The sequence below is a fragment of the Ciconia boyciana genome, chromosome 17 (genome assembly GCF_034638445.1).
Source record: "Ciconia boyciana chromosome 17, ASM3463844v1, whole genome shotgun sequence".
Lineage (NCBI taxonomy): Eukaryota > Metazoa > Chordata > Aves > Ciconiiformes > Ciconiidae > Ciconia > Ciconia boyciana.
This window is the reverse complement of record NC_132950.1, coordinates 7,137,696-7,161,959: the sequence shown is the minus strand read 5'-3', so window position 1 is coordinate 7,161,959 and position 24,264 is coordinate 7,137,696. Positions and strand designations below refer to the sequence as shown.

Genomic DNA, 24,264 nt, shown 5'->3' with positions numbered 1-24,264 from the left:
CGGCTTGTTGCTCCCCCCTCGCCCACGTGCAAAGCCATGTCAGCCCTTTCTTCTTGCCTCTTCAGAAGGCAGCAGTGAGAATGAGCTCACATTTCTGCTCCCTAAAACAGCCTTCCTGCAATGCAGCTGCTTTCTGGTATTTAGCCAATGTGTGGCGGAGCAGCCTGTGAGCTCCACTCCTCGTTGCATAGCTTGTCTGGGCTGTGTGCTGGAGCGATGCAAAGCCTGTTTTCTCGGAGAAGAGAGTGCAGAGGGGGGAAGGCGGGTTGGCAGGTGGTGCTGAGCAGGCTGCCACGGTGTCTTGTGCACACAGAGCACCGGGCTGTGTGTCGTGATTGTACAGGATAGCTGAAGGGAGCCCTCCCCCTGCAAAGGCTTGCCTTGCTGCAGGGATGTGCATCCCAACTGCTGGAAAATACTTCCCCGCTCACGCTGCGGCTGTAACCGTATTTCCTTGGTAGTTTCTGCTTTGGCAGGAAGAGCTTGTTTTAACCTGCTGTGCTGTCAACCACAGTGAGGTGGTGCTTGGTTTTCTGCTCCTAGGCTTGCTTGGCTTGGCGGGTTGTGATTTCTGGTAGTCTGTGTGGAGGGCCCTGCAGAACCGCATGGGTCAGCGAAATACCTGTAAGCTTATGACATATGGATTTGTGGGAATTTTGCTTTTACATGTGAAGGGCCCGGTCCACAGTCCAAATCAGGCGCTAAGCTCTTTTACAAGCCAGAGTGGCTCTCAGCAGCTCTGAGGATTACAGAGATCTGGAGAGACATCAGCCTCCGTGGTGGGTCCCTTCTGGCTGTCTCTGGGCTTCTGAGGCCAGACTTACGGGTGACTCGCAGGGGCAGAGGTAGCTGGCTTTGTGATGGGAACCCTAGGCAGAAAGTTTCAAACCTTTCTCCTTTCCCTGGTCTTGCTTAAATGACAAGGTATAAGTAACTCACAGGACTGTTGTTTTTCTTGATTCAGAAGTATCCTAGTTATCCCCTCTTCCCCCGAGTCCTCTCTGAGCAGCCTGGCTCTGCAAGGCAGTGCTTTGGCAGTGCTATGGACAAACAGCCTTTGGAAATGACAGCAGGAGAGACTCGCATGCAGCCCTGCAGCCAGTGGATACCTGTATAGAAAGACTTTAATTACTACTGCTTAAACAGTGTTTATCTGCCACCAGTATCTTAATTTTATGTCTTCCTTTCTGTCAGGTAGGACTTGCTATCTACATTGCTTTTAGAGTTGAAAGGTTTAGACAGCCAGCCTGCTTTTAGGGGTAGAAGAGGATCTGTAAAGAACAGCCCACAGCTGACAACCCCACGTTGCCACTGTCACGCTGATTTATTCGCAGGAGGAGAAGGGGGGGATGACACCTCATGTTGAGAGGAAGCAGGAACCTATAGGAGGGAAACCTGCTTTTTCCCTCCTATGCAATTGCTCACTTGGATCGGAGTAGCAGCCACCCTGGCTCTCCCTTGGGTTACCGACTTTCAGCTTTACTGGCAATTGCAACACCACTGTAAACGTTTAACCCCGTTGCTCACTCACCCGCGTTTCTGGGGTGCTGTGGACCTAACGCTTCCAATAAAAAGCAGAGAGAGTTATATTCCCAAGTGGCAGCATGGTCCTGGGGGCCGGGGCTCTGCCAGCGCCGGGCAGAGCGGCTCTTGCAGTGTGTTTGTGTGACGTGCCACCAGGGCAGGCTACGGCTGGGCCCAGAATGGACATTCTTGGCTGGAAAAGAATTGGCAAGAGTGGTAGGAATGTTTTTCCGCTCGATCAGTCTGTGCGGAGGCGGGCAGAGCCGGGCCTGCCCCGGGGCCTGCCTGCCATGCTGCGGGGCCTGCGGCTTGGGGTGGGTGCTTCCTCCACCGCTTCTTCCCACAGGAGCGTTTCCAGAGGGTTGGCGAACCCTCTCTCCGCGGGCGGGCTGCTTTCCTCTCTTCTGTAAATACCTGTACAAAGAACTAATCAATAAAGCGCTGAAGGCAAGGCTGTCGCTCCGGGCTCTCATTCCTCCCGCGGCGCTGACGGGCACCAACCTCCCTCCCTGCACCGGCCCTGGGCCTCTCCCGCCCTCTCCGGGGGGGCCGGGCCCGCCGCTCCTCCCTCTCGGCGGGCAGGGCCGCGGCGCTGCCCGGGCCCGGGGCTCCGCCGCCCCCCTCCCTCACGCCGCCATCTTAGTCTGTGCGCGGCGCTGCGCGCTTCCGGCGTGCCCCGCGGCGCCGGAAGTGACGCGGCGGAAGCGCTGAGGAGGCAGCGAGGCGGCAGCATGGTGGCGGCGGGCGCTCACCGGCCCGGGCCGCTGAAGCAGCAGAACAAGGCGCACAAGGGCGGGAAGCACAGCGGGTCGTCCCAGCGCCGCGCTGGAGGTGAGGTGGGGCGGGCCTGGCCGGGTTCCCTGCGGGCCGCGGCCCGTCTGACCGTTCTCTCCCCGCAGGCCGCGTCTCCGTCAAGGCCCAGCCCCGCCGGCGGCTCCGCGACCTCAGCAGGGTGGACCGGCGGCACCAGGCGCTGCAGCTCCGCCGGCAGCGCAAGGAGGCGGTGAGGGCCGCGGGGGAACCGGGCCGGGCCGGGCCGGACCGCGTGGGGAACCGGAGCCGGGCTGGTCGCGGGGGGAGCGGGAAACGGGCCGGTTCGGGTCTTCGCGAGGGGGCACTGGGGAGCGGGAATGGGGCCGGTGCGGGTCTCCATGTGGGTGTGTGTCTGTGGGGACCGAGCCAGTTTGGGTCTTTGCGGGGGGATCAGGAGCCCGGCCAGGGAGAGGAGTGAGTGCCAGGGTCAGTTCAGTTTGGGGCAAGTGGAGCGTGACTGGACCGAGTGGGTTGGGGGTGAGCTGTGGAGGAATCCGGTCTTGATCTGAGTGCAGGATAGGAACTGGATTGGGGCCGGGGTTCATGCTCTGCAGTTGTGCCCACAGGTGCTGGCGGAGAAGCGGAGCTTGGGCAGCAGGGATGGGCCCCCCCACCTCGTGGTTTTGGTGCCGCTGCACAGCAGGGCTGCAGGCTGTGACACCCTCCGCTTGCTGCAGAGCCAGGACTCGGCTGTTGTCCGTGTGGATGAGGGGAGAGCTGGTGGCTTTGCGCTCCTCTGCCCCCGACTCAAGCAGCGCTGGCGCTTTGTGACAGCACAGGCAGGTGAGGAAACGCTGTTGTTGGTGTGGTTCTTGACGCCGAACCCCTGGCAGCCCCAGTAATGGAGGTGTTCTGCGTGCAGGGGACCTTCATGCTGTCTTAGACCTAGCAAAGGTTGCTGACTCCCTCCTGTTCATCCTGGATCCTGCAGATGGCTGGGACAGTGCGGGGGAGCACTGCCTCTCCTGCCTCTTCGCACAGGGGCTCCCCACTTACGGTGAGCGAGTGAGAAACGTTAAGGGCTTCTGGTGGGGTATAGGTCGAGGGGGTGCTTGATGGGGATTTACTGTTGCAGTAATTAAAAACTCCGTATGTTAATAGGCGATCACAGGTCTTTGACCGCTCTGTTTCTGAGCATAGATTGGTCGGGTGAATGCCATTCTCATGCTGCCTTGTTACGTTACTAGCCTGGTGGGGGAGTGCTGGAGATAAAAAGGGCGTTCTAGGTTTAGGCCTCTGGGTGCGTGGTGGAGTCAGCATTGTAATGGTTATCTGGGGGTGCAGAGCGAAGGGATTCGGATGCTTTCTTGCTAAGTTCAGTCCTGGGCCCTTATCTCTATGATCTCATTTAGTCTCAAAATCTCTGAAGACAGGTTTTCTTATCTCTGAAGACAGGTTTTCTGTCCTGTGTGTTCTTTTGAATGTGTGAATCTGGTTATGTGGGTTGCTGATATCTGAGTGTTTGTCAATGCTTGGTAAAAGGGGTATAAGAAGGTGTACGATCCGATCCTGAACTCTGTTCTATGCACTGCTTGGTAGCGCTTGCTGTCCCAGGGGGTACTGACTTGCCACCTAAGAAGCGGATAGATGCCAGGAAGAAACTTGCCAAAGCCATTGAGAAGCGCTTTCCCGAGGCCAAGCTCTTCCCCCTGAACACGGAGCAGGAGTCCTTGCTGCTGCTGAGGCACCTCGCCACACAGAAGCAGCGGCATCTCGCTTTTCGGGACAGGCGGGCTCACCTGCTCGCCTATGCTGCTGAGTTTGTGCCCAGTCAGGAGAGTGACCTGGTTGGGACCTTGAAGGTGTCCGGCTTTGTCCGGGGACAGACCCTCGACGTGAACAGCCTGGTGCATATTGTGGGGCATGGAGACTTCCAGATGAGCCAGGTGGATGCCCCCCCTGACCCCCTCTCTTTGAACCCCCGAGTGGTTAAAGGACAGAAGAAGAGTCAGGACATGGAGGTACAGGTGTGTGGAAGGTCAAGGCTTTGCCGGTCCTGTTAGAACACGATGTTTCTAAACTTTCATCAGGAAAATACAACTGGGTACATGTGGTTAAGAGGGGCTGAAGGGAGTTTTATCAAGAGAGACAGCAGGGCTGTGTTCTGCCACTGAGCTGAGATTCCTTGCACGTGGCATGTAACGAACATTACATTACAGCATAATGAACGTGATACTGAAGGGAGTTCGTTTCAGACTGCTTGCTAATTTGAGTTAGGTGTATTCACAGCTGGGAACTCTGCTCTTGCCCTTCAGGATGACTCTGTAAATGGTACCGATGAGATGGAGGAAGATGTTAAGGTCCTGATGAAGGCAGATCCAAACAAGCAGGAGTCTTTGCAGTCAGAAGTGGTTCCTGATCCTATGGAAGGGGAGCAGACGTGGCCCACTGAAGAAGAACTGCAAGAAGCAGAGGGTGAGTAGCAGCAATACTTCTGTACCTTTTCCTTGTCCCTGTTAAGAGGGTTGTTAGAAATCCTCCGTTGCCAGGATGGCTGAGGGTGGCTGTGAAGAAATGTGCTAGTTGGGAGCCCAGGGATTCCATTCCTACTCCCATCACCTGACTACCAGGCTGTGTGGTTTGCGTGGCAGTTAGCAGGGTTACATTTTAGCTGCCTTTTCTGGGCCCTGACAAATTCTGTGCTGGGAAACAGCGATTCTGGTCTAGAAATGATCTTGGCTGTCCCGGTGTAAAAGCTGCTGAGGGAAAGGAGAATTGTTCCTGTGTTAACTATTGGTGGGAATCCTACAGCTTCTCTGAAGGCAAACAGGAGGGTGGTGAAGGTCCCCAAAGGCACATCTAAGTACCAGGCTGCCTGGATTGTGGATGATGGAGAAGAGGGCAATCAGGAAGATGATGATGATGAAGATGATGACATCGATGATGATATGATGGAAGAGGCAGTTTCCCAGGTACCTCTAAGAGCTGATGCTGCAGGTGATCTCCAGGGCGTTATTGTGTATCCTAGGACAATCCTGTCCTTCTGGCTTGCTCCGTGCAAGGGCACAACACAGAACCAGGACTTGCCTGGATTTCCATTGTTATATCTCTCACGTGTATCATGTTGCTTCTTGGCCTGTTAGATACCGAAATGAGGGACTGTGGTGTAGCTTGGGGCGTAATTCAAACAGCACGAGTACACACGGTGTGCAGGGCTGCATGGACATCAACAGAGCGCATGTGCTTACGGGCTCTGTGCTGTCCTCTGTGTCAGGAGGGGGAAAGCAGTGAAGAGGAAGAGGAACCTGCAGAGGAGGAATGTGAGACCATGACCGTTTCTGAGTGCTTGCGGGATGACCAGTACGATGAGAAGGTGGAGGAAGATGAACAGATGCTGGAGAGATACAAACAGGAGAGAATGGATGAAATGTTTCCGGATGAGGTGGACACGCCACGTGACGTACCTGCCAGAGTCCGGTAAGAAAGAGGATGCTTTGCTGGGAGAGGAGCTGGAAGGCGCTCTTCTGTCTAGTTTGGTGAGATAGGGCAGGAAGCCTGTGATGTCTTAGCCGTGGTGTCTGAACCTGGCTGAAGGACTCTTCTGAAGACTCACTCTTAGGCTCTGAGGCTTCCAGGGGAGGCACTAGTTGGGGGGCAGTGGGTGGGCCTGGGCAGCTCCCTGCTGCAGGGAGAGCTGGGTCCTGACCAGTGAGAGGGAGGAGGATGGCAGAGCCCTGATGCAAGGGCAGGTTGTTTGGTGACTTGGCTGCTGTTTCTAGCTCTCCCTTGCACTAAGATCTTTTCTGAAAGCTAACATTTGCTTTGCTCCCTTTGCACTCTCTGAAGGTGTAAGTCCCTGAGGACCACAGAAGGTGCTGGCTGGACACCTCGATTTGTGAAGTAGTTTGTCTTTTCTGTTATCTGTCCTTTAGGTTCCAGAAGTACAGGGGGCTGAAGAGTTTCCGGACTTCTCCATGGGACCCCAAAGAGAATCTCCCAAGAGACTATGCCAGGATTTTCCAGTTCCAGGACTTCTCCCGAACCCGAAAGCACCTCTTCCGGCAAATAGAGAAAGAGGAGACTGAAGGAGCCTCGGTAACTCCCTTTTCTCTTGCTGATCTCTTCCCCTACTGTGGTCCCTCGCTCCTAGTAGGAAGGGCTTGGCAGGGAGGTGGCTGAGTTCTCTACTGAGAGAAGTATTCACAACTGATCCTCTCTTGGCAGGTTGGCTGGTATGTTACACTTCATGTCTGCAATGTCCCTGTCTCAGTGATGGAGAGCTTCAAAGAAGGGAAGCCACTAGTCCTGTTCTCATTGCTTCCCCATGAACAAAAGGTGACTAAGTATGGCCCTGCTGATATCTCGTAGGTGTGCAGTTCCCTGTCTGGTTCCCTCAGGCTGCATGGTTTGGAGAAGTTCTGGCTGCAGAGGGTTTGGGTTGAAATCTCCCTGCATTGTTCGCAGTTCAGAGTAGGACCTTCCCTTTGGTCAGAGCAGGCTGAAGCTGCCAGGGGTGTTTAGGCTAGAGTGTCTGAGCCTGGCTGAGGTGTCTGCATTACCAGCGGTCCTTTAGAAGCCACTGTCAAAGACATTCATCCCTGCTGCAACGTCCCATTGCTTTCTGCTCTGACCACCATCGTTTGCCAGCCCTGCTGTCAGCCCCTCACAGCGCTGCCTCTCCCGCAGATGTCCGTGTTGAATTTCCTGGTGCGTCGGCATCCAAGCAACAGTGAGCCAGTGAGGGCAAAGGAGGAGCTGATCTTTCACTGTGGGTTCAGGCGCTTCCGAGCATCCCCCCTGTTCTCCCAGCACACCTCAGGTTTGTGAGGGACCGGTGGCGTGGGTATGGGTATGCCAGGAGGTGGGGCTGGGGTTTCTAGGGCAGGAAGCCTGTGATGTTTTAGCCGTGGTGTCTGAACCTGGCTGAAGGACTCTTCTGAAGACTCACTCCTAGGCTCTGAGGCTTCCAGGGGAGGCACTAAATAGTGGGGAGTGGGTGGGCTTGCGCAAGGTGGCTCACCGGTCCAGGCAAGGTGGTGGCAGGCTCCATGTAGTGAGCTGGTGGCTCAGGATGACCTTAATTCCCAGATACTCTGTGCCAGCAGAGGAGGGGTGTTTGTCACCTGTTTTCCTAAAGTGCAGAGCCCATTTGCCAGGAAAGAATGGGCTCAATGGGGTTTCCTAGAGCTCTGAGTACTGCTCTGTGCCTGAACTTGATCATTGCTGTTCTGTCCTAGCTGATAAGCACAAGCTGGAACGTTTCCTGCGCCCGGATGCTGCCCTGGTGGTGACTGTTTACGCTCCCATCACTTTCCCTCCTGCCTCAGTGCTTCTTTTTAAACAGAGAAGTAACGGTAAGTTTGTAAGTGCTGAGGAGGTGGTGTCTGGGAAACAAATGTTAACAGGCCGTTCCCATACCCCACTTACAAGTGCATCTGTCCAAGAAGCATGACTTGGAAAAAGCTGTCCCCTTCATGCTGTTTGAGAAGATCAACACATTTCCATCCCCAGTACCACTGCCACCTTTTGTCTGTCCCTGCTGTGGGGTTGCTCTGGGCCTGGAACCATTTGGGGAAGGGAGTTGTGCCGAGGGAGGAGGTGATGGAGGCACCTTCTGTGGCGCTGCCCTGGTGCGTTAGTGACTCTGCCTTGCAGGAATGCACGACCTCATTGCCACGGGTTCTCTGCTTTCCGTGGACCCAGACAGAATCGTCATCAAGCGGCTGGTGCTTAGTGGCCATCCATTCAAGATCTTTACCAAGACAGCTGTCGTACGATACATGTTCTTTAACAGAGGTACGGCCCGTCTCTGTGCGGTGGGAAGAGGGGATGCGGAAGCAGAACTTCTGCGTCTGCGGGAGCAGTTGTGTTGGTGCAGCAAAGTCTGTTTCTTACCTGCCTTTTGTGTTTTGATCTCCAGAGGATGTGATGTGGTTTAAGCCAGTGGAGCTGAGGACAAAGTGGGGTCGTAGAGGACACATCAAGGAGCCATTAGGTAGGTTCGGTTCTGTATTTATCTCTGTTATGCTGGGCAGGATGTGGTCCTCCTGGGCAGAAGAGACAGCTAATGGTCTCTTCTGCTCTCTGCCTAGGGACCCATGGTCACATGAAGTGCCACTTCGATGGACAGCTGAAGTCCCAGGACACGGTGCTGCTGAACCTCTACAAGCGCGTTTTTCCTAAATGGACTTATGATCCTCATGTTCCAGAGCCCGTGCCGTGGGTGAGGAGCGAGAGCACGCTGCTGGTGCAGGAGGTGGAAATGGAATAGGTGTTCAGCATGGCTAAGGCAGTTTGTGCCTTAGCTCCCTGGATGCTATTCTCAGCTCGTGCACAGCGAGGACGGCACTCATGTCTTGGACGTATTACTGCTGGGGTCTGTACAGGGGTGGCTGTCTCACCAGCTGCTGCTCAGGTACCAGCTACAGCTATTTATTTTAATGGAAAATGTTTTAAAAAACATCTAAGTGCCTCTCTCTTGGTGGTGGCTGGCTGCGGAGGCCAAATGGGGAGGCTGTGTGCACCCCTTCTCTTGTGAACCCCGTGGCCCACTGGGGCTGTTGCCTTTCCCTCCTGCCCTGCCATAGTGGTGGGTTTGGGGATTTTGCTGTTTTGAGGACAGGGGTTTGCTGGAAGTTATTGTTGATGCTGAGAAAGAAAGGCGAAGTAGCAGGTGGGGAGAGTGATGGAGCACAGCTCACTGGAGGCCTGGGGGAGAAGCAGGGTGGCTGGGGGAGAACTGGCAGTGCTTTGCTTCCAGACCCCCCCCCCCCCCCCGTAGCAACCCTTTGCTTTGGAGCCAAGCGACTCTGTGCTATAGAGACCAATGCCAGCTTCCTTTATCCCTCCACAAAAACTTTCAAACGTTTGGGGTTGTTCATCTGTTTTTAGTAGTGCACAAACAAGACTGTACAAATTCAGAGTGAGGTTTCCATTGCTTGAGACACTGCTCCATTCTCATTCCGCTTTCCCAGGGAGGTCTGAGAGCCAGGTCAGGGAGCTCAGGTCCACGTTTCCCCCACACAGCACGATGCAAACGTTCTCCACGTCCCGGGGGACTGCCTGGAACTGCTCCGAGAGCACAGCCGCCACTCCCACACCCGCAGTTGGCTCAATCAGCAGCTTCATCCTTTCCCACACCAGCCGTGTGGCTCGCTGTCGGGACAGAGCAGCAGCTGTCATCCCAGCAGCGAGTACAGGCTGCTCCAGGGCTGCGGAGGGCACTGCGTGTGCAAATCTCTCTGCAGCGCTCTGGGAAGGGAGAGCAGAGCTTCCGCCAGCCCTTTCCAGCTGGAGACAGCGTGGGTGTTGCACAGCTGCGGTGGTGTGCAGGGCGTTGTGCTGCCCTGGGAGAGTGGAGGGGTGAGTGGAGGGGCAGAGCATGGATGGAGGCAGCTGCCTGCTGGCAGCTACCGTGAGAAGGGAGCCGGGAGTGTTTACCTTGATTTCTTCCTCCGAGACTGTCAGGACGTCATCAACCAAATCCCTGATGATGGGCCATGTGTTTGGTCCGATGCTGGTTTTAACTGCATCTGCGATGGTATCCGGCGGGTGAAGGTTGGGGGTCAGCTCCCCTCTTACCTTGGACTGGTAACAGTCATCTGCGTTGCGCGGCTCAGCAGCGAACACTTTCACATCTGGTCTCAAAGCCTGCAGAGAGCAGGAGGAGCCACTTGGTTTAAACTAGTGTGTGCCTGTCCCCTCCTGCTGCACGTGCAGGGAGCCAAGTACGCCATGCTGCTGCCGTGCGGACCCCAGGCACAGAGAGATTTCCACAGCAGGATTTCCACGGCTGCTGCCTGTCTTTGGGAGCCCTGCCCTTCCCAGGGGGAGATGCAGCCGCCACTTCCCGGATGAGCTTGTTGCCTACCTTGATGGCAACTGCTATTCCTGCAATCATTCCTCCGCCTCCAACGGGAACCACCACTGCATTTACCTCAGGCGCCTGTGCAGAAGGGAAGTGCGAGTGCTCCTTTTTGCTGCACCCCTGCCTCCGAGGAGCAGAGCCTGGGGCTGGGTTCGGGCCATGCGTTTCCCTCACCTGCTCCAGCACCTCCAGGGCAATAGTGCCTTGCCCTGCCATCACCGCCAGCTCCTGGTTGGGGTGCACCATGACTCCTCCGGTCTCCTGGACTACGCGAGCTGCTGTCTCGGCTCTGGACTAAGGGAAAGAGTGCAGGTGGCTGCCTTTCAGTCTGGCTGGGCTGTGTCCCTCGCCGGTCTCCCCCGTGCCTCACCTTGTCACTGGGCTCGCACGGCACCAGCGTGCCACCGTAGGCGCGGATGGCAGCTTGCTTACAGTGCGGGGCTGTCCAGGGCACCACGATGTAAGCAGGAATCCCTGTGTGACGAAAGAGGAGGCAAATCCAACATCCAAAAAGCCGCAAGCAGCCAGCTAGCGCTGCAGGAGCGATGTGTGCGCAGCCTGGGCTGTGCTTCGCCTATGCTAGCTCCTGCTTATCTCCAGGGCACCAGCTCTGCCTTTACCCCTGGCCCTGTGCCTGCTGCCTGGCTGCTCTCTGAGCTGGGGCGGGAGCTCGGGCTATGCGTTACCTTCCGCCTGGGCAGCACAGGCAAGTGCCTGCCCGTGATTCCCGCTGCTGTGCGTCACGACGGCCCGGGGCAGCCTGCCTCCAGCACGCTCGCTTTCCTCAACGAGGCTCCTGACTGCGTTCAGGGCACCGCGGATCTGGAAAGACGGAGCGGCACCCTCAGTGCCGCTGCCCGGGAGCCGGCCTGCGCGGAGGTGGGGAAGGAAGGAACGTCCTTCCTTGCAGCCTCCCCCGCGCCCTGGGAAGCGGTGCAGCCGCCATGCAGGGCGGCAGGAGCCACGTCTGCTTCGGGTGCTGCCGGAAAGCGGGTTTCTCCGGCGCAAGAAGCGACTTTTGCCCCGAGGCCGGCCGGGGGCCGAGCGCCGAGCCGGGAGCCGTGCAGCTCCGCCGTCCCCGCGCACCTTGAAGGAGCCGGTCCTCTGGAAGAGCTCGCACTTGAAGAGCAGCCGTCGGCCGGCCAGGCGGTCCAGGCCCCCGCTGGTGAGCAGCGGCGTGCGGTGCAGCCGCCCGCCCAGCCGCTCCTCCGCCGCCCGGACGTCGGCCAGCGCCAGGCGGGGCGGCCCGGCCATGTGCTCGGCGCTGCGCGACCCCCGGGGCAAGCGCGCATGCGCGCGGCGGCGCTTTTGGCCCTGCGCGGCCGCCGTCCGTCTGTCCCGCCCCTCCCCCGGCGGAGGGAAGATGGCGGAGGGGCTGGAGCGCGTCCGCGTCTCGGCCGCCGAGCTGCGGGACATGGTGGCGGCGCAGGCCCGCGCCGCGGCCGGCGGCGGACGAGGTGAGGTGGTGGCGGGGACCGGCGGGGCGGCGGCGGGAGTCGGGAGCCGCCGCATAGGCCTTCCCCCTCCCCTCAGCGGCACCTGCCCGGCGGCGGGCCGGGCCCCTCGGCCGCACCGCCCGGCTGGGGTAGGGGCCAGGGCAGGGCCGCCGCCCCGCTGGGCCCGCGTCGCCCCGGACACGGTCGTCGCCGGGGTGGGAGCACGCAAACGCCGACGCACGGAGAACAGGGGCCGCTGGGAGGCTGCGGGGCGCCCGCGGCGGGCAACGGCAGCCGGTGCGGCTTTGCCCCGGGTCAGGTCGGCCCCTGCCCCTCGGGGACCTCGCTGCCGCCTCCGGGGCCCAGCCCCTGGTAGCGGTGGCTTTCGCGTGGCTGAGGTGCGGTGGTTCGGGCTGGTGCAAGTTACTGACAGGAGGAAAAAGTTGAGGAAATGCAGTGTGTAACAGCTCGGCCTTGGTAAAACGTTTGATTACGCGTTGTTCAGGCTGTGTTCTCTAACGAGTTTTTGTGTAAATACAGTTACAGAGAGGAGGAGAGAAACGTTACTGAGTTGTGAGTAAGGGGGGAACATGCATCTTTGACGCGATCTGTTGGCAGAGCAGGGGGGCTGTTGGAGAAGGCAGCACCTGCAGACAGAAGGGCTCCTGCACCAACAGCAGGCAGCTGCTGCTCAAACCTGTAACACTAAAACTTCTTGTCCGGTACTTGTATGCGAGCATTCAAATCACGCATTGTGCTTTATCTGTCACTTTCTCGGCTTGCTGGCTCTTTGAGGCAAAACTGTTGCAGGATGCGTTTTGTAAGTGAATCAGACCAAGGTTTTGGTCAGCGTTGTACTTTTTCATTTCCTACTCGTGCTCTGTGATTTCCTGTAAACCGTGACAGCAAATTTCAGATCTGTTGTCTTGGACCTGCCCTGAGGGCATCAGGCTCTTTGCCTTTACTTAGTATTTTCCCTTGAGTACTTGTTATGATGGTTTTTTGTTCCTGGCTGGTTTGTGGTGGGAATAACTTTCTTCTCTCCATTTTTCCTCAGAAAACATGAAGGAAGTGAAGGAGCCGAGGCATCGCAAAGACAACAGGCGCCCAGACCTGGAGATTTACAAGCCTGGCCTCTCCCGACTGAGGAGCAAACTCGTGCCGCCAAAGCACGAGACCTTGGAGAAGGAGAGGAGCAGAGCTGAGGAGGAGAGTGCCAACGACAAGGGCCCTTCAAGAGGAGAGGCTCTAGTCATGGAGAATTTTGGCAAAGTTGATGGCCCCAAGCAGAATGGTCCTTCGCAGGAAAATGAAGAGACAGAGACGAAAGGTGGCCTTCAGAGCCAGGAGAGCTTGTCCAAGCAGCCTGCTGCAGATGAGTGGTGTCCCAAGACCACCAGGAGAACCAAGAAGCCGGACCAGCAGATCTACCAGCCTGGGAAACGCCTGCATTCAGCTGCTAAAGAACCGGCCCTGCGGTCAGCTACCGAGGAAGTCACCAGTAAGATGGAGCAGCTGAAAGTCGAGGGAAACGAAGAGACTGAGAAATGTACTGGAAAAGACAACAACAGGAAAACCAAAACAAGCAAGGAGGATAGAGAGGGGAGCCAGGCAGGGGAAGGAGTGAAAACCTCAAGGGGAGAAAAAGGAAGACGAATAGAGCGAAGCGACAGGATAAGGAGAACAAGCGACGAGGTGATGCAGGGCAAGCTGGGCTCTACCAAACGCTACTCCCGCTCTGACAAGCGTCGGAGCCGATACCGCACCTGCAGCACGAGCTCAGCTGGAAGCAACAACAGCGTAGATGGAGCCCCGCTTGTGGATGGGGTGGAGAGGCGGCAGGAGCGTGCCAGAGAAAGAATACGTCCTAGGAAGCAGCTCTCTGCATCCTCCACTGACTCCTTGGACGATGACAGAATCGATGAGGCAGAATCATATGTCTTCAGCAGGAATTCAGACAAGAAAAAGCGTTCAGAGCAGAGTCGAGCTTCTAGAAGTGAGAGCGAGTGGAGCAGCAACGGCAGGGAAGTCAAGGGACCCTTTAGAGTCACATTTGACAGCAAGACTATGAACAGGGATATCAATCTGGCAGATACAGATAAAAAAAAGCCCCTGAAGGCGTTTGTTAGTTGCAATGACTCAGAGGCTTTGGAGGCGAGGAGCCAGAGCAGAGAGCCCCAAGGGAGGGGCCGTGGGATCCTGTTTTTGCCTGCCAACACGGACCTCTCTGCCAGCACTGCGGGCTCCCCCGAACCCAGTCATCCTGGGCCCAGGCTTCTGCTCGGTGGTGCTGGGAGTAAAGGCCCCCGAAGCAGGGGCCGAGGTGGCACTGCTCGCAGGCTGTGGGACCCGAACAACCCGGACCAAAAACCTGCCCTGAAGAGCCAGACCGCTCAGCTTCACTTCCTAGACACGGATGATGAAGTGAGCCCCACCTCCTGGGGGGAAGCCCGCCAGGCCCAGACATCCTACTATAAGTTCCAAAATTCTGACAACCCCTACTATTACCCTCGGACCTCCGGTCAAGGCCCCCAGTATCCTTATGGTGGGTACTCCCTGCAGTATCCTATGGGTCCAAGCAATGGTGTGTACCCTGGAGCCTATTACCCTGGGTACCCTGGCCAGGCGGGGCAGTACATGTGTGGCCCACTCCCCCCGACTCCTCTGAGTCCTGAGATGGAGCAGCAGATGCGGAACATGCAGCAGCAGGAGCTCAGCAAACTCCTCCGTGAGGCTGGGAACCAGGAGCAGCAGCTCAGCAATCTGCTTTCCAGAGACCGCATCAGCCCAGAGGGGCTGGAGAAGATGGCCCAGCTGAGGTTTGTGGCTGTGCTGTAGAGGGGTGTGTGACTGAGTCATTTATAGGGTGAACTGCTACCAGAACTGTTATCCAGAGAGTGGTGCTCCTTGGGGATCTGGTAGGCTGGGGATGTCAATGTCTTGGAGACCAGGAGATGGGGCAGCGGCTCGCTAGGTTTTGATGTGCTGGGACTGTTTGTCATGTGCCAGTGGTGTGTGGGTATCAGAACAAAACTGTGGGTGAAGATATCATTTGCCTGGGCTGGGAGCTAAGCTGTGGCTTCTTGTGGTTGTGGAATGCCTTGTCTGCGTTGCAGGGACATGAGGGAGCGGGATGAGCACCCGCTCTGTCTCTTGGGTGGTTCTTGCTCTTGCTGGAGCTGGTCGGTCTCAGTTCCAGTGCTCTCACATGCTTTCAGTATTTGCTGGTGGACTTCTGCTTTCTTACCTGTCCTTATTTATCTGCTGTCTGATTTGCATTTTGGGCTTCAGGGGCGACGACTGTTGGCTTGTGCTTGCGAAGCATTGCCTGGGTTCCTGATGCTGTGTAACAGTGACAGTGCCTTTGAAGGGCCAGGTAGTTTTGCTCTTGACGCTACTCAACCCTGTGACATAGGGTGGTCCAGTGGGAGTAGCCTGGTGATGCCAGCTAGCGAGAGGGAAGTGACACTAGTGCTCTGGAGGGTAGTTAACATGGCTGTAGCAAGTTTCTACGTGGCATCTTTCACATTGACTTGTGGCCTCCGTGTCTCCAGGGCTTCTCTGGAGTCTTATTTTCAGAGCTGACTGGCAGCAAATCTAGCAGGTGAGCTCATTTCAGGGCTTGTTCTGTGTTTTGGGGACTTGCGCTATAGACCGCAGGGTGGGATATGTCTGCGCTTGAAGCAGCACTGGAGGTTTCAGGTCTTCCTCAAGGTGTCAAGGTCACGCAGAACTGTTGTCTGGAGGGAGAAGAAAGACTTTGCAGTGCTGCTGTGGCCCGTGTAAAGCCCACCGTGCCCTGGGAGCATAGGCAAGGTTGGCCCCGTCCCTGCCGGCAGTGTCCATCCGCCTCAGTGTGTCTCCTGCCTGTGCCTGAGTGCGTGATGCCAGCCTGTCGGCAGAGCTGTGTTGGGACTCTTGGATGCAAGTGCTGCTTACAGGATGTCCATCTGCTGAAACGTCTAATTCTCTTGGTCAGTGTTTTTTGCTGTCCAAGTGTGTGTGTGCAGGGTTTGGGGACTGCGTGGGGTAGGGCGGCAGAACCTGCAAAGCTCTCTGTTTTGTACAGGAACCCGCCAGCATCCTTCTCGTATTCTGTCAGCCTCTTCCAGGCATTGCCATCTGGCTTCGCTCCAGGCTTCACTATCTACGCTGTTGTACTGTTTTCTGTAGGGCTCAAAGCATTATAAGGGATAAGGCTGCCAAGGCAGTAACAGCTGAGGATCCCCTTTGCTGTAAACTCGCCCCATGTATTGTGGAGCTGTTTCTAGCCTGCAACTATTTTATTAAATTCAAGGAAGGAATTCTGCTCCAGCGTCCGGGCAAGGCTGTAGGTGGCTGGCAAGGGGAATGTGATTTCTGGGACTCTGAGGCTTTATTTCCTTCAGGTGTGATGTTCCCAGCTCTCGTTCATTTTTGAGGAAGCAAGGTCTCTGTTTCTGCTGTGTATTTTGGTTGGATGGAGGGGAGGTGGGGATCATTTTAATGGCAAGACCTCTCTTGCCCTCTGCTTCTTTGCGTGTTTGTTCCTGGCCCGTAGTAGCCAGACTTTGTGCTCGGAAGGAGCAGAGCCTGGCAGTGAATGCTTTCTCTGTGTTAATATCAGGAGGCACTTGTGCCTTGTTGTTCCCAGTGGCAGAGCTGTCGCAGAGCTCCTTGCTCTTTGCCAGGCCCTGGCCCGTTCTGATGCATATGTACAAGGGAGATGGTCCTTTCAGATTTGCTCTCTTGGAGCAGGAAGGGTGTTTGATTGAAACAGCTCCCATCTCCCTCTGGGGCACATGTGGAAGCATCGATTTGCCGTAGCGTGCGAGCCGGCTGAACTGCTGACATCTCGTGCTTGCTGGATGAAAAGCAGCAGGTAGCTCAGCACGTGTTCCCTGGCAGCTCAGGCCCGGGCCAGGCAGTTGCTGCTGTGTTGACTGCTGATTGTGTTTTGCTGTAGGGTGGAGATGCTGCAGCTGTACGAACGGTGCATCCTGATGGATATCGAGTTCTCCGATACCCAGAACGTGGACCAGCTGCTGTGGAAGAACGCGTTTTACCAGGTGATTGAGAAATTCCGGCAGCTCCTCAAGGACCCTCAGGGGGAAAATGCCCAAGAAATTCGGAACAAACTGCTCCAGCTTCTGGATGAGGTAAGAAGAGAGAAACATCCCCAAATTCCTCTAAACCTTTGGGTGGGATTGGCTGGTGTTTAGAATGGGATGGTGTAACTGGGCACCTAGCCTTCTTGATCCTATTCGTATCTCTGTGTGCCTTAGGCCGTCCTTGTGCAAGGAGAATGCTCAGACAGATTATCGTTTAGTGTGGCAGGTGCAGGTCCAGGTGGATGTTTGTTATAATTTAAACTAGGCCTGTTTTGGTGTGTTTTGTGTTAATTAGAAAATGATTTAAGCTAAAATTAAAATTAAATGAATGCCCTGATGTGGAAATAAACAGAAGCATTCCTGGAGATGTTTGTGCCATCTTTATCAAGTTTGCTTCAAAGTGATTCCATTAAACTGTGCAGCTTGGTTTACTCTTTGTAGAAGGTAGGCTGACAGATCCGAGTGGATGTGTTTTATAGAATTAGGTTGGTGGGAAGGGACTGCTGGAGGGCTTTAGTCCAACCTCCTGCTCAAAGCAGGACTCCTCAAACACTAGATCAGGTCAGTCTTGATTTTGTCTAGCTTAGTCTCGAAAACCTCCGATGTTGGAGATCCCCCGACCTCCTTGGTGTTTTCTGAAGAGAAACAGCCCAAACCTCAGGGAGAGGGACCGTCTTTCTTGCACGTGGCAGGGATGGTGTGGTGATTTCATGCTTGTCATCAGAAAGATTGTAACATCCAAGTATGTATGTGTTTTGCAGGGTACTTCCTTTTTTGATGGCCTGCTCCAGAAGCTGCAGGTGTCATACCAGTTCAAGCTAGAGGACTATATGGATGGGATGGCCATCCGCAGTAAGCCTCTGAGGAAAATGGTAGGTTGGCTTCTTCCTGGGGACTTCTCATCCTGTTAATCGTATGCAACATGCTGAACTCTATGTGCTGCCCTTGCCAAGAGGTAGGCAGCTGTACTCTGAACAGAAGTCTGTATGTTTGCAGGGAATCTTTCTCAGCTGTTGGAGAACTTGTTGAACCAACTCTGGTGCATTAACATTTCTTAGCTTCCTTTGCAAAGAAGAACTTTTTTTGTACCAGCTCTGTGACCAGGGCTAATAGAGGGAAAGAAGTGTCCGAAGGTACTCTGGCTTTGCCTTAGATATTGAACATCTCTTATTTCTGTCTATGGAATCCAGAATAATGAACAAGGAAAGCTAACAGTTGTGCTGCCTCCCTGACACTTGACAGTGTATTGCCCTGAGCTGTGAGTGCAGGTGCTGGGGACAGCTGGCAAAGGATATTTTAGTCCAGCTCCATTCCCAGAGAGATGTGTTTGTCTAACAGCTGTCCTCAAATTAGTCACGGACTGAACAACTCTCTTCTGGAGAGAGATGGGACGTTGTTGTAAGAGAGGAGGTGTTTAGGGGATTGGCTTGCCCCTACAAATGCTGAACCAGCACCACCGAGCCTTGTCATTTCATTCTGCTGCCCTTTTGTGAGACCTTCAGTGTGTCCGTGACCTCCTCTTAGCTCTCTACAGTCCCTGTGTGCTCACTGAGTCTGCAGGTGAGCCAGAGCTGCGCAGGTCCCACATGATGTACTGAATGCTTCTTTCCAGGTGAAGTATGCGCTGATCAGTGCTCAGAGGTGTATGATTTGTCAAGGGGACATTTGCCGATACAGAGAACAAGCAAATGACACTGCAAACTACGGAAAGGCACGCAGGTACTGTGTTCTTCTCTGTAGTGCTGAGCACAGCTCTTCCTCTGTCTACAAGGGATGTATCTCATTTCACGCTTAAACTTGCTTCTAGCCAAAGAAGTCTTCTCATGCCTCATTGTATTGCAGTCCTGTGAAGCTGAAAGATGTAGCCTAGGCTGTTTTGCTATCCCAGAAAGCAAGCCAGCAGATTCAGTCTTCCTCCAGCCATCTAGTGTGGAAGTTGTCCTGTGCTGATCCTGTGACAGGGAGGGTTTATGCTGTTGAGGCTGGCAGACTGGCTGTTGTATTTTCTGGTAGTTTTTCAGCTAGGAGAGCTTCCCATATGTGTCCATATGTTTGACTGCATCAGGAGTTAGTGGCACTTGTTGCTTCCTGTCGCTCTTTTTTTTTTTTTCCCCTGGGTTACAGTCCTTTTTCTGATCTTTTTTCTGGAGCAAAAGAAAATCCTGAAATCTGTGGAGGTTTGGAGAACAGGGCAGGGAAAGCTGCCTATTTTGGGGTCTGTGGATGTTATGGAGTATGCTGATATGTCAGGGAGGCCGAGCGGAACATAGTGGGTTCGTGATGTGTCTGAACAGTGTTGATGGATCTGTGTGGCATGATATAAGCTGGAGAGTGGATAATACAATTGAGGGGAAAATAGAGAGGAGACTGGAGGGATGAATGGACTGCCGCTGAATGGATGCCTCTCCTCTTGGGATGATTAAGTATCTTGAAAATATTGGAAACGAGCTAAGCAACAAGAAAGGTTTGGTCCCAGCTGCCATGGAGCTAAAAAGGGGACTGAGAGAAATGTTCCCTGAATAGCCTGTTCTCTGTGCCTGAGGCTGCATGGGGGACAGCACTTGCTGGATCTGGCTAAATGCTCATCTTCAGGCTGAGCCAAGAACATTTCCTTCTGCAGCTGTATCTGCCCCTCTCTCTTGTCCTGTGCACCCTCCAGGCTGGGTGCAGGCTCGCTGCCTGTGCACATCTCGCAGGCAGAGGGCACCTGTGCAAAGGGCCTGTTCCCCATGGGACTGCCAGTGCTGCAAGGGGAATTCTGTGCCCTTCACAGCAAAGAAGGTGACCTGATGTCCTTTCAGTAACTCTTTCTCTCTGGTTTTTCCCTTCCTTAGCTGGTACCTGAAGGCTCAGCAAATTGCTCCCAAAAACGGCCGCCCATACAACCAGCTGGCGCTCCTGGCCATCTACACGGTAAGATGCTCATCATGCAAGGATGTAGTAAGCATAGGGAGAGCCTCTGGGATGGCTGTGAGATTCCCTCTGGTAGAGAAAGGCATTGTTTAGGCAGAGTTTCCAAATGTGTTTTTTAAAAAAAGAAAAAAGCTGATGGCAGGATGTGCTGTGTGGATTCCAGCTGCTGTGGCTTCAGGCAGCTTTCTTAGATACATGCTACTCCCTCAGGCTATTGGCATTTTGGGGACTGTTCTGTGGGCTGTTGAGAGTGCAAATGTTTCAAAAGTAGGTTGTGTTTAAAGTTTTGCATGAGATTTTTGTGCTCAAGGCCACACTGTCATGAGGAGGCTGTTTTGGTTTGCCGTGTCTTCACTGAACCTATGGGCACTGGTCTAAGCGACATCCACACATGACTTTCTTAGGTTTCAGTTTTGCTGGCTGCTCCAGCCATGAAGGAAAACTTACTTCAAGGAAGATGTTACAGCAGATAATGGAAGCATCAGGCTGGGACATAGGAGCTGCTAGGCATCTGCCTGTTTGCGATGCTGGTTTAAAGCAGAGCAGTTCAGAACTGTTGGGTTCAGAACCACATTTTCTTCATGGCTGGGAATGACCTTTCTGACTCCTGGTGTGGGGCTCGGAGCAGCAAAGTGTCCCGCCCTCTGTGGTGGTTTGTAAGGCCAGCAGCATGTGGGAGAAACCCTAAATGGCTGTGTGTCTTGGTAGCATAAAGACTTGAGGGGGGGTGTGCCTTCTCACAGTATTCCCTGTGGCCAGCCTGTGGGAGAAAAGATGCTGAGAAGTTGCTCGAGCGTGAGGGGATTAGCCCAGCGGCAGGTTGAGATGAGGGGGGCATCCTGCCCCACCACTGGCAGGAGTCTGGCAAACCCTCCAGTCTTCCTGGACCTCTGCTCTTTGTGAAACTCTTGTGGAGTCGTTTCCATATTCATGGTAATGTTGAAAAGGGTTATTTCCTGAACTGTCAGGAATTAAGTATTTATACTGTTGTCCTTTACCATGATGTCTGCTGAGAGACTTTTGTGTGAGCCTCTGGGTTGATGGTTTCTGTAGCAGCCCTGGGGCTAAAGCAAGTGAGTCTGCAGGCTGCGGTGTCACCTGCACTCCCTAACCCTGGCAAAGGGCTTGTGCTTTGTGCTGGTGGTTGTAGGTAGCTGTGAATGTGGATGGAGAGTTCAAGGTCCTGCTTGTCATACTGTTGGTCTGCATGTCTGTCTGTCCCAGGCAATATAGAAGGGGAGGGCATGTGTATCGAGGGACAGGGAAGGCCGAGTATGTGAGAGCTTGGCTCTGAATGCCCCAGAATGAGTGGCAGCTCTGAGTCTGGTTGTGTTTTTGCAGAGGAGAAAGCTGGATGCTGTCTACTATTATATGCGCAGTCTGGCTGCTAGCAACCCCATCCTCACAGCCAAGGAGAGCCTCATGAGTCTGTTTGAAGAGACAAAACGCAAGGTGAGTCTTGGAGCTGGGCTGTGGGATGGTGCAGCTGCCTGTGCTGGCTCTTCTGTACTGGAGAGCTGTGATCCAGAGAGGAGGGTCATGGTGGCTTTTGGAGTTGGAGTCACCACTTACCGACTTCTAAGAAATTCCATGTTGGGAGTCAGATGAGAGTCACAGTCTTCAGAATTACGGTGTCCTTTCTGCCTCTCTTCAGACTCCTTTTGGGGTTATTTGGGCAGCTGAATCTCTTGTTTTTGGATTGCAAACTGTAAAACAGCCAAGCTCAGCGAGGGCTGTAGGTTGCTGTGGTTTGCGGTATGGCCTTGGCATGTAGCATGATCATTGCCTTATCCCAGAGGTGCCCCGCGGAGTGGACAAGAAGCTGCAATCCCTTTGTGCCCCAGAGGGTCACCCCAAGTGAAAGGTACAGCATGTTGGCTGTCACACCCTGCTAGGACTGGACACAGCTTTTCTTGTCCCGGGGCAGCTGGAGTTGAAAATCTCTCACCTGCACTGTCCTATGGTGTCAGAAACCAAATTCTGGACCTGTCAATGAGTTACTGTGGTTCTGAAGCAGGGGGAAGAGCTAATTTCTCCATGTAAATGAAATTATATTCTTTTCCTGAACTTTGATCCCTGGGTGATCTGAATCTGTCCTGTCTGCCCAGGCTGAGCAGATGGAGCAGAGGAAACATCAGGTGCTGGATCTGAGCCCCAGCCGCCGGGGGAAGGGCAAGAAGTCCACATTGCGACAAGTTGGAGATGATGCCACGCGGCTGGAGATCTGGATCCATCCTTCCCACCCCCGCTCCTCCCAGGGCCATGAGTCCGGCAGGGATTCTGAGCAGGACAACGGTCTTGGGAACCTCAGCCCCAGCGATGTGAGTACTGCAGGAGGCAGCAGTTGGCTTTGGTGTCATGTGTTTGGAATGCAGTGGAACGACACTGGATCTGTTTTGCTTTCCTGTTGCTAAATTTTCCAGTGTTTTGGCTTCCCCTATGGGAGCTGTGCCTGGGTCAGGCTGAGGAGTTGGTGACCTCGTGCCTCTCGTGTTTAAGGCATATTGTTACCATCCATTTCTTGGCAGCGTGTGCTGGTGTGGCTGATACGGAATGAGAGAGGCACAAACAGAAGATGCTGTGAAATGCCTCTGCTGAGGCCTCTAACTTGGGTGAGGTTGCCGGTGGGAAATGAGGTCAGATGCTGAACACCAGGGTTAAGTGACCCTGTAAGCTCTGAGTCTTGTTCTGGAAGTGGGTCACTTGTCCCAGAGCCAGATGATTGTGATTTTAATTTCTAGTGTAGGTGTCATATTTGCATTACTTGTTCTGCTGAGAGGCCAGACTGGTGCCTTTCTTTTGCAAGGGTAAAAAAATAATTGACCAACGGTATCTCTCCTGAGTCTGTTCGAGCTCTGTACCTTGCGAGAGGAGCCCGAGTGAACTCTGTTTGTCAGGCACAGGAATGCAGGCGAAGGCAGTGGTGGTTGGGAGCTCATCCTCTAGGAATCCTCGCACTGCTTTGGCGCATGTGGCTTGCAAGAGAACTTGCCAGGGAGCTCTGGGCTGCCTGTCCTAAAATGGCTGTTAAGAACGTGAGTTTAGCAGAACTGGGAAGACCTTCTCCGCATACTGCGGGGCGCAGAGCTTCTCAGATATGATTGCACTTTTATAACTAGTTTGTGACTTCAGCTGGGTGGAACTGGGGTGAAGTCTTGGAGCTTTGAAAGATAAACTCTGGCATGTAGCTGCGGCATTTTTAAGACATTACTGCCCTTGGTTGTTTTTCCCTCTCCTCAGCTTCTCTTCTGGAGACCTTTGCTTCCTCAGCATCATTGAAAGGAACGTGCCAAGATTTAGCCTCTCCATAAATCATTGATGAAGATCCTGTGACATAAGATGCTGAGTGTTCTTGAGGCACTGGGAGTTTCTCTTTTGCAGTGCTCCCATGTGAGGTAGTGTAACCAGTAGCAAAGCAGGGGGCAGCGATGTCTTGTTTATAGTGCAGCACTGTTTCTAGAGCTTGCCCTTGGTCTCTTCAATGGGGGGCTGTGCTCTCTGAAGTGCAGGTTGCTGGCAATGCCTGTGCAGATTGTGTGCCTGATTACTACCATTAGTCTTAATTTCTTCATCTGTTGGAAATGTTGGCTCGTGGAAAGCTTTCCGCACTAATACTGAGAGGCCACATGATCAGAAATACAATGGCAAAAGGGCAGAGGGAGCTGAAGGCGCAGGTTTGGGCACTGCTGGTTTTGGCAGCCAGGGTATTTGTACTCAGGCTGCCTGTGCCTGTTGCGGTGCAGCACTCCACTTGCGTTGGCACAACTGCTTATGGGGCTGTGCCGTGGCCATGTCACCAAACTGATCTGGATTAAAAATAACCAGGTGAAAAGGAAACCTTAAATCTGTGTCACTGCCAAAGATACCGTGCTGTGAAGCTGTGGGCTGGATAAAGACAGCAGCTCTTCGGGAAGCTCTGGACTCCTTGCTCCTTGAAGCTATAGCCTCTTAGCCTCTTCTTCACTGCATCGCTGGGTGGTTTGCAGCTTTTTCTCGGGAAGGGAGCAGAGCAGTCTGCGTGTTGCCACTGTGTGGCACTGTTTGGCCTTGGAAGGGCCCTGCCTGCGCCAGGGGCAGGCAGCAGCCCTCATCCTGGCAGCGCCTCTGCCCCACATCCCCCAGCCGAGCGGAAGGGAACAGCTCTTCTCCCAGGGGATGTGTGCCAGTGCTTGCATGTCATTTTGGGGAAATGAGTCTAAACTGTGTCATCGCCTCCTTGGTCACTTCCTTGCCAGCTTTAGCCCTTGAAAAGGCTGAGGCAAGCCGTGGTCTTTCGTTTGTACTGGCAGCTGTGCTCTGCAGGTAGCTCCTCGGGCATCAGTCTTTATGGCAGCTGTTTCTGGGCCAGAGAATGGAACTTTGCAGGGTAGAATGGGAGAGCGTTCAGCTTTCAGAAGCAGATATAACACCGCAAGTGTAGACCCTAGCGGCTCTGGACACATACAGGGCAGAGGCGTGGGAGAGAGGCTCCTTCTACCCTTCAAATGGAGGCTGTTGCTTCAAACCCAGCCCGGGCCACAGGTGACTGGTGTTTTTACTGTGGAGATGCTGGCTGTTTCACAGGTGACAAGAAATTGATTTGGGATGTTTTCCATCCTCAGTGGTTGCTTTCTTCATTGTGCAGGCAGTTAGGTGCCAGTCCTGTGATGTGGCATGCTTGGCAGGGAGATGCTGAACAATT

The 24,264-nt window shown here is 54.5% G+C and overlaps 2 protein-coding genes and 2 non-coding genes across 18 annotated transcripts in view; all 4 read left to right on the top strand.

Moving 5' to 3' along the window:
* The first annotated feature begins 2,157 nt into the window (after nucleotides 1–2,157).
* TSR1 (TSR1 ribosome maturation factor) lies at nucleotides 2,158–8,739 on the top strand. 2 transcript variants are annotated; one of them, XM_072882558.1, is made up of 15 exons: nucleotides 2,158–2,355; nucleotides 2,424–2,527; nucleotides 2,904–3,120; nucleotides 3,200–3,334; nucleotides 3,877–4,298; nucleotides 4,593–4,752; nucleotides 5,089–5,249; nucleotides 5,552–5,754; nucleotides 6,210–6,372; nucleotides 6,502–6,612; nucleotides 6,964–7,096; nucleotides 7,515–7,631; nucleotides 7,933–8,073; nucleotides 8,198–8,272; nucleotides 8,370–8,739. In XM_072882558.1, the coding sequence occupies exons 1-15, from the start codon at nucleotides 2,256–2,258 to the stop codon at nucleotides 8,546–8,548; spliced, it is 2,421 nt and encodes an 806-aa protein (XP_072738659.1). In that variant the 5' UTR covers nucleotides 2,158–2,255; the 3' UTR covers nucleotides 8,549–8,739. The 2 variants fall into 2 exon arrangements, with proteins under 2 accessions (XP_072738659.1, XP_072738658.1); XM_072882557.1 differs by having other exon boundaries at nucleotides 2,164–2,355; nucleotides 3,877–4,304.
* LOC140661079 (small nucleolar RNA SNORD91 family) lies at nucleotides 5,824–5,916 on the top strand. The gene has a single exon (XR_012045596.1). It is a non-coding gene; the product is annotated as a small nucleolar RNA SNORD91 family (small nucleolar RNA).
* Nucleotides 7,159–7,251, top strand: LOC140661078 (small nucleolar RNA SNORD91 family). The gene has a single exon (XR_012045595.1). It is a non-coding gene; the product is annotated as a small nucleolar RNA SNORD91 family (small nucleolar RNA).
* The window catches only part of SMG6 (SMG6 nonsense mediated mRNA decay factor), a 119,104-nt gene continuing 103,397 nt past the window's right edge, over nucleotides 8,558–24,264 (top strand). For 4 of the 14 annotated variants that reach the window (XR_012045571.1, XM_072882554.1, XM_072882555.1 and 1 more), the window contains exons 1-8: nucleotides 9,799–11,309; nucleotides 12,638–14,399; nucleotides 16,526–16,718; nucleotides 17,432–17,542; nucleotides 18,283–18,389; nucleotides 19,505–19,583; nucleotides 20,925–21,035; nucleotides 21,692–21,904. Coding sequence is in view for 12 of the 14 variants with exons in the window: in XM_072882554.1 (XP_072738655.1) it covers nucleotides 10,304–11,309; nucleotides 12,638–14,399; nucleotides 16,526–16,718; nucleotides 17,432–17,542; nucleotides 18,283–18,389; nucleotides 19,505–19,583; nucleotides 20,925–21,035; nucleotides 21,692–21,904 (3,582 nt within the window). In the remaining 2 variants the exon portion in view is untranslated. Of the gene's footprint in view, nucleotides 8,693–9,798; nucleotides 11,310–11,464; nucleotides 11,602–12,637; nucleotides 14,400–16,525; nucleotides 16,719–17,431; nucleotides 17,543–18,282; nucleotides 18,390–19,504; nucleotides 19,584–20,924; nucleotides 21,036–21,691; nucleotides 21,905–24,264 lie in introns of those variants that run through there. The other 10 variants (XM_072882548.1, XM_072882549.1, XM_072882547.1 and 7 more) reach the window with 7 other exon arrangements.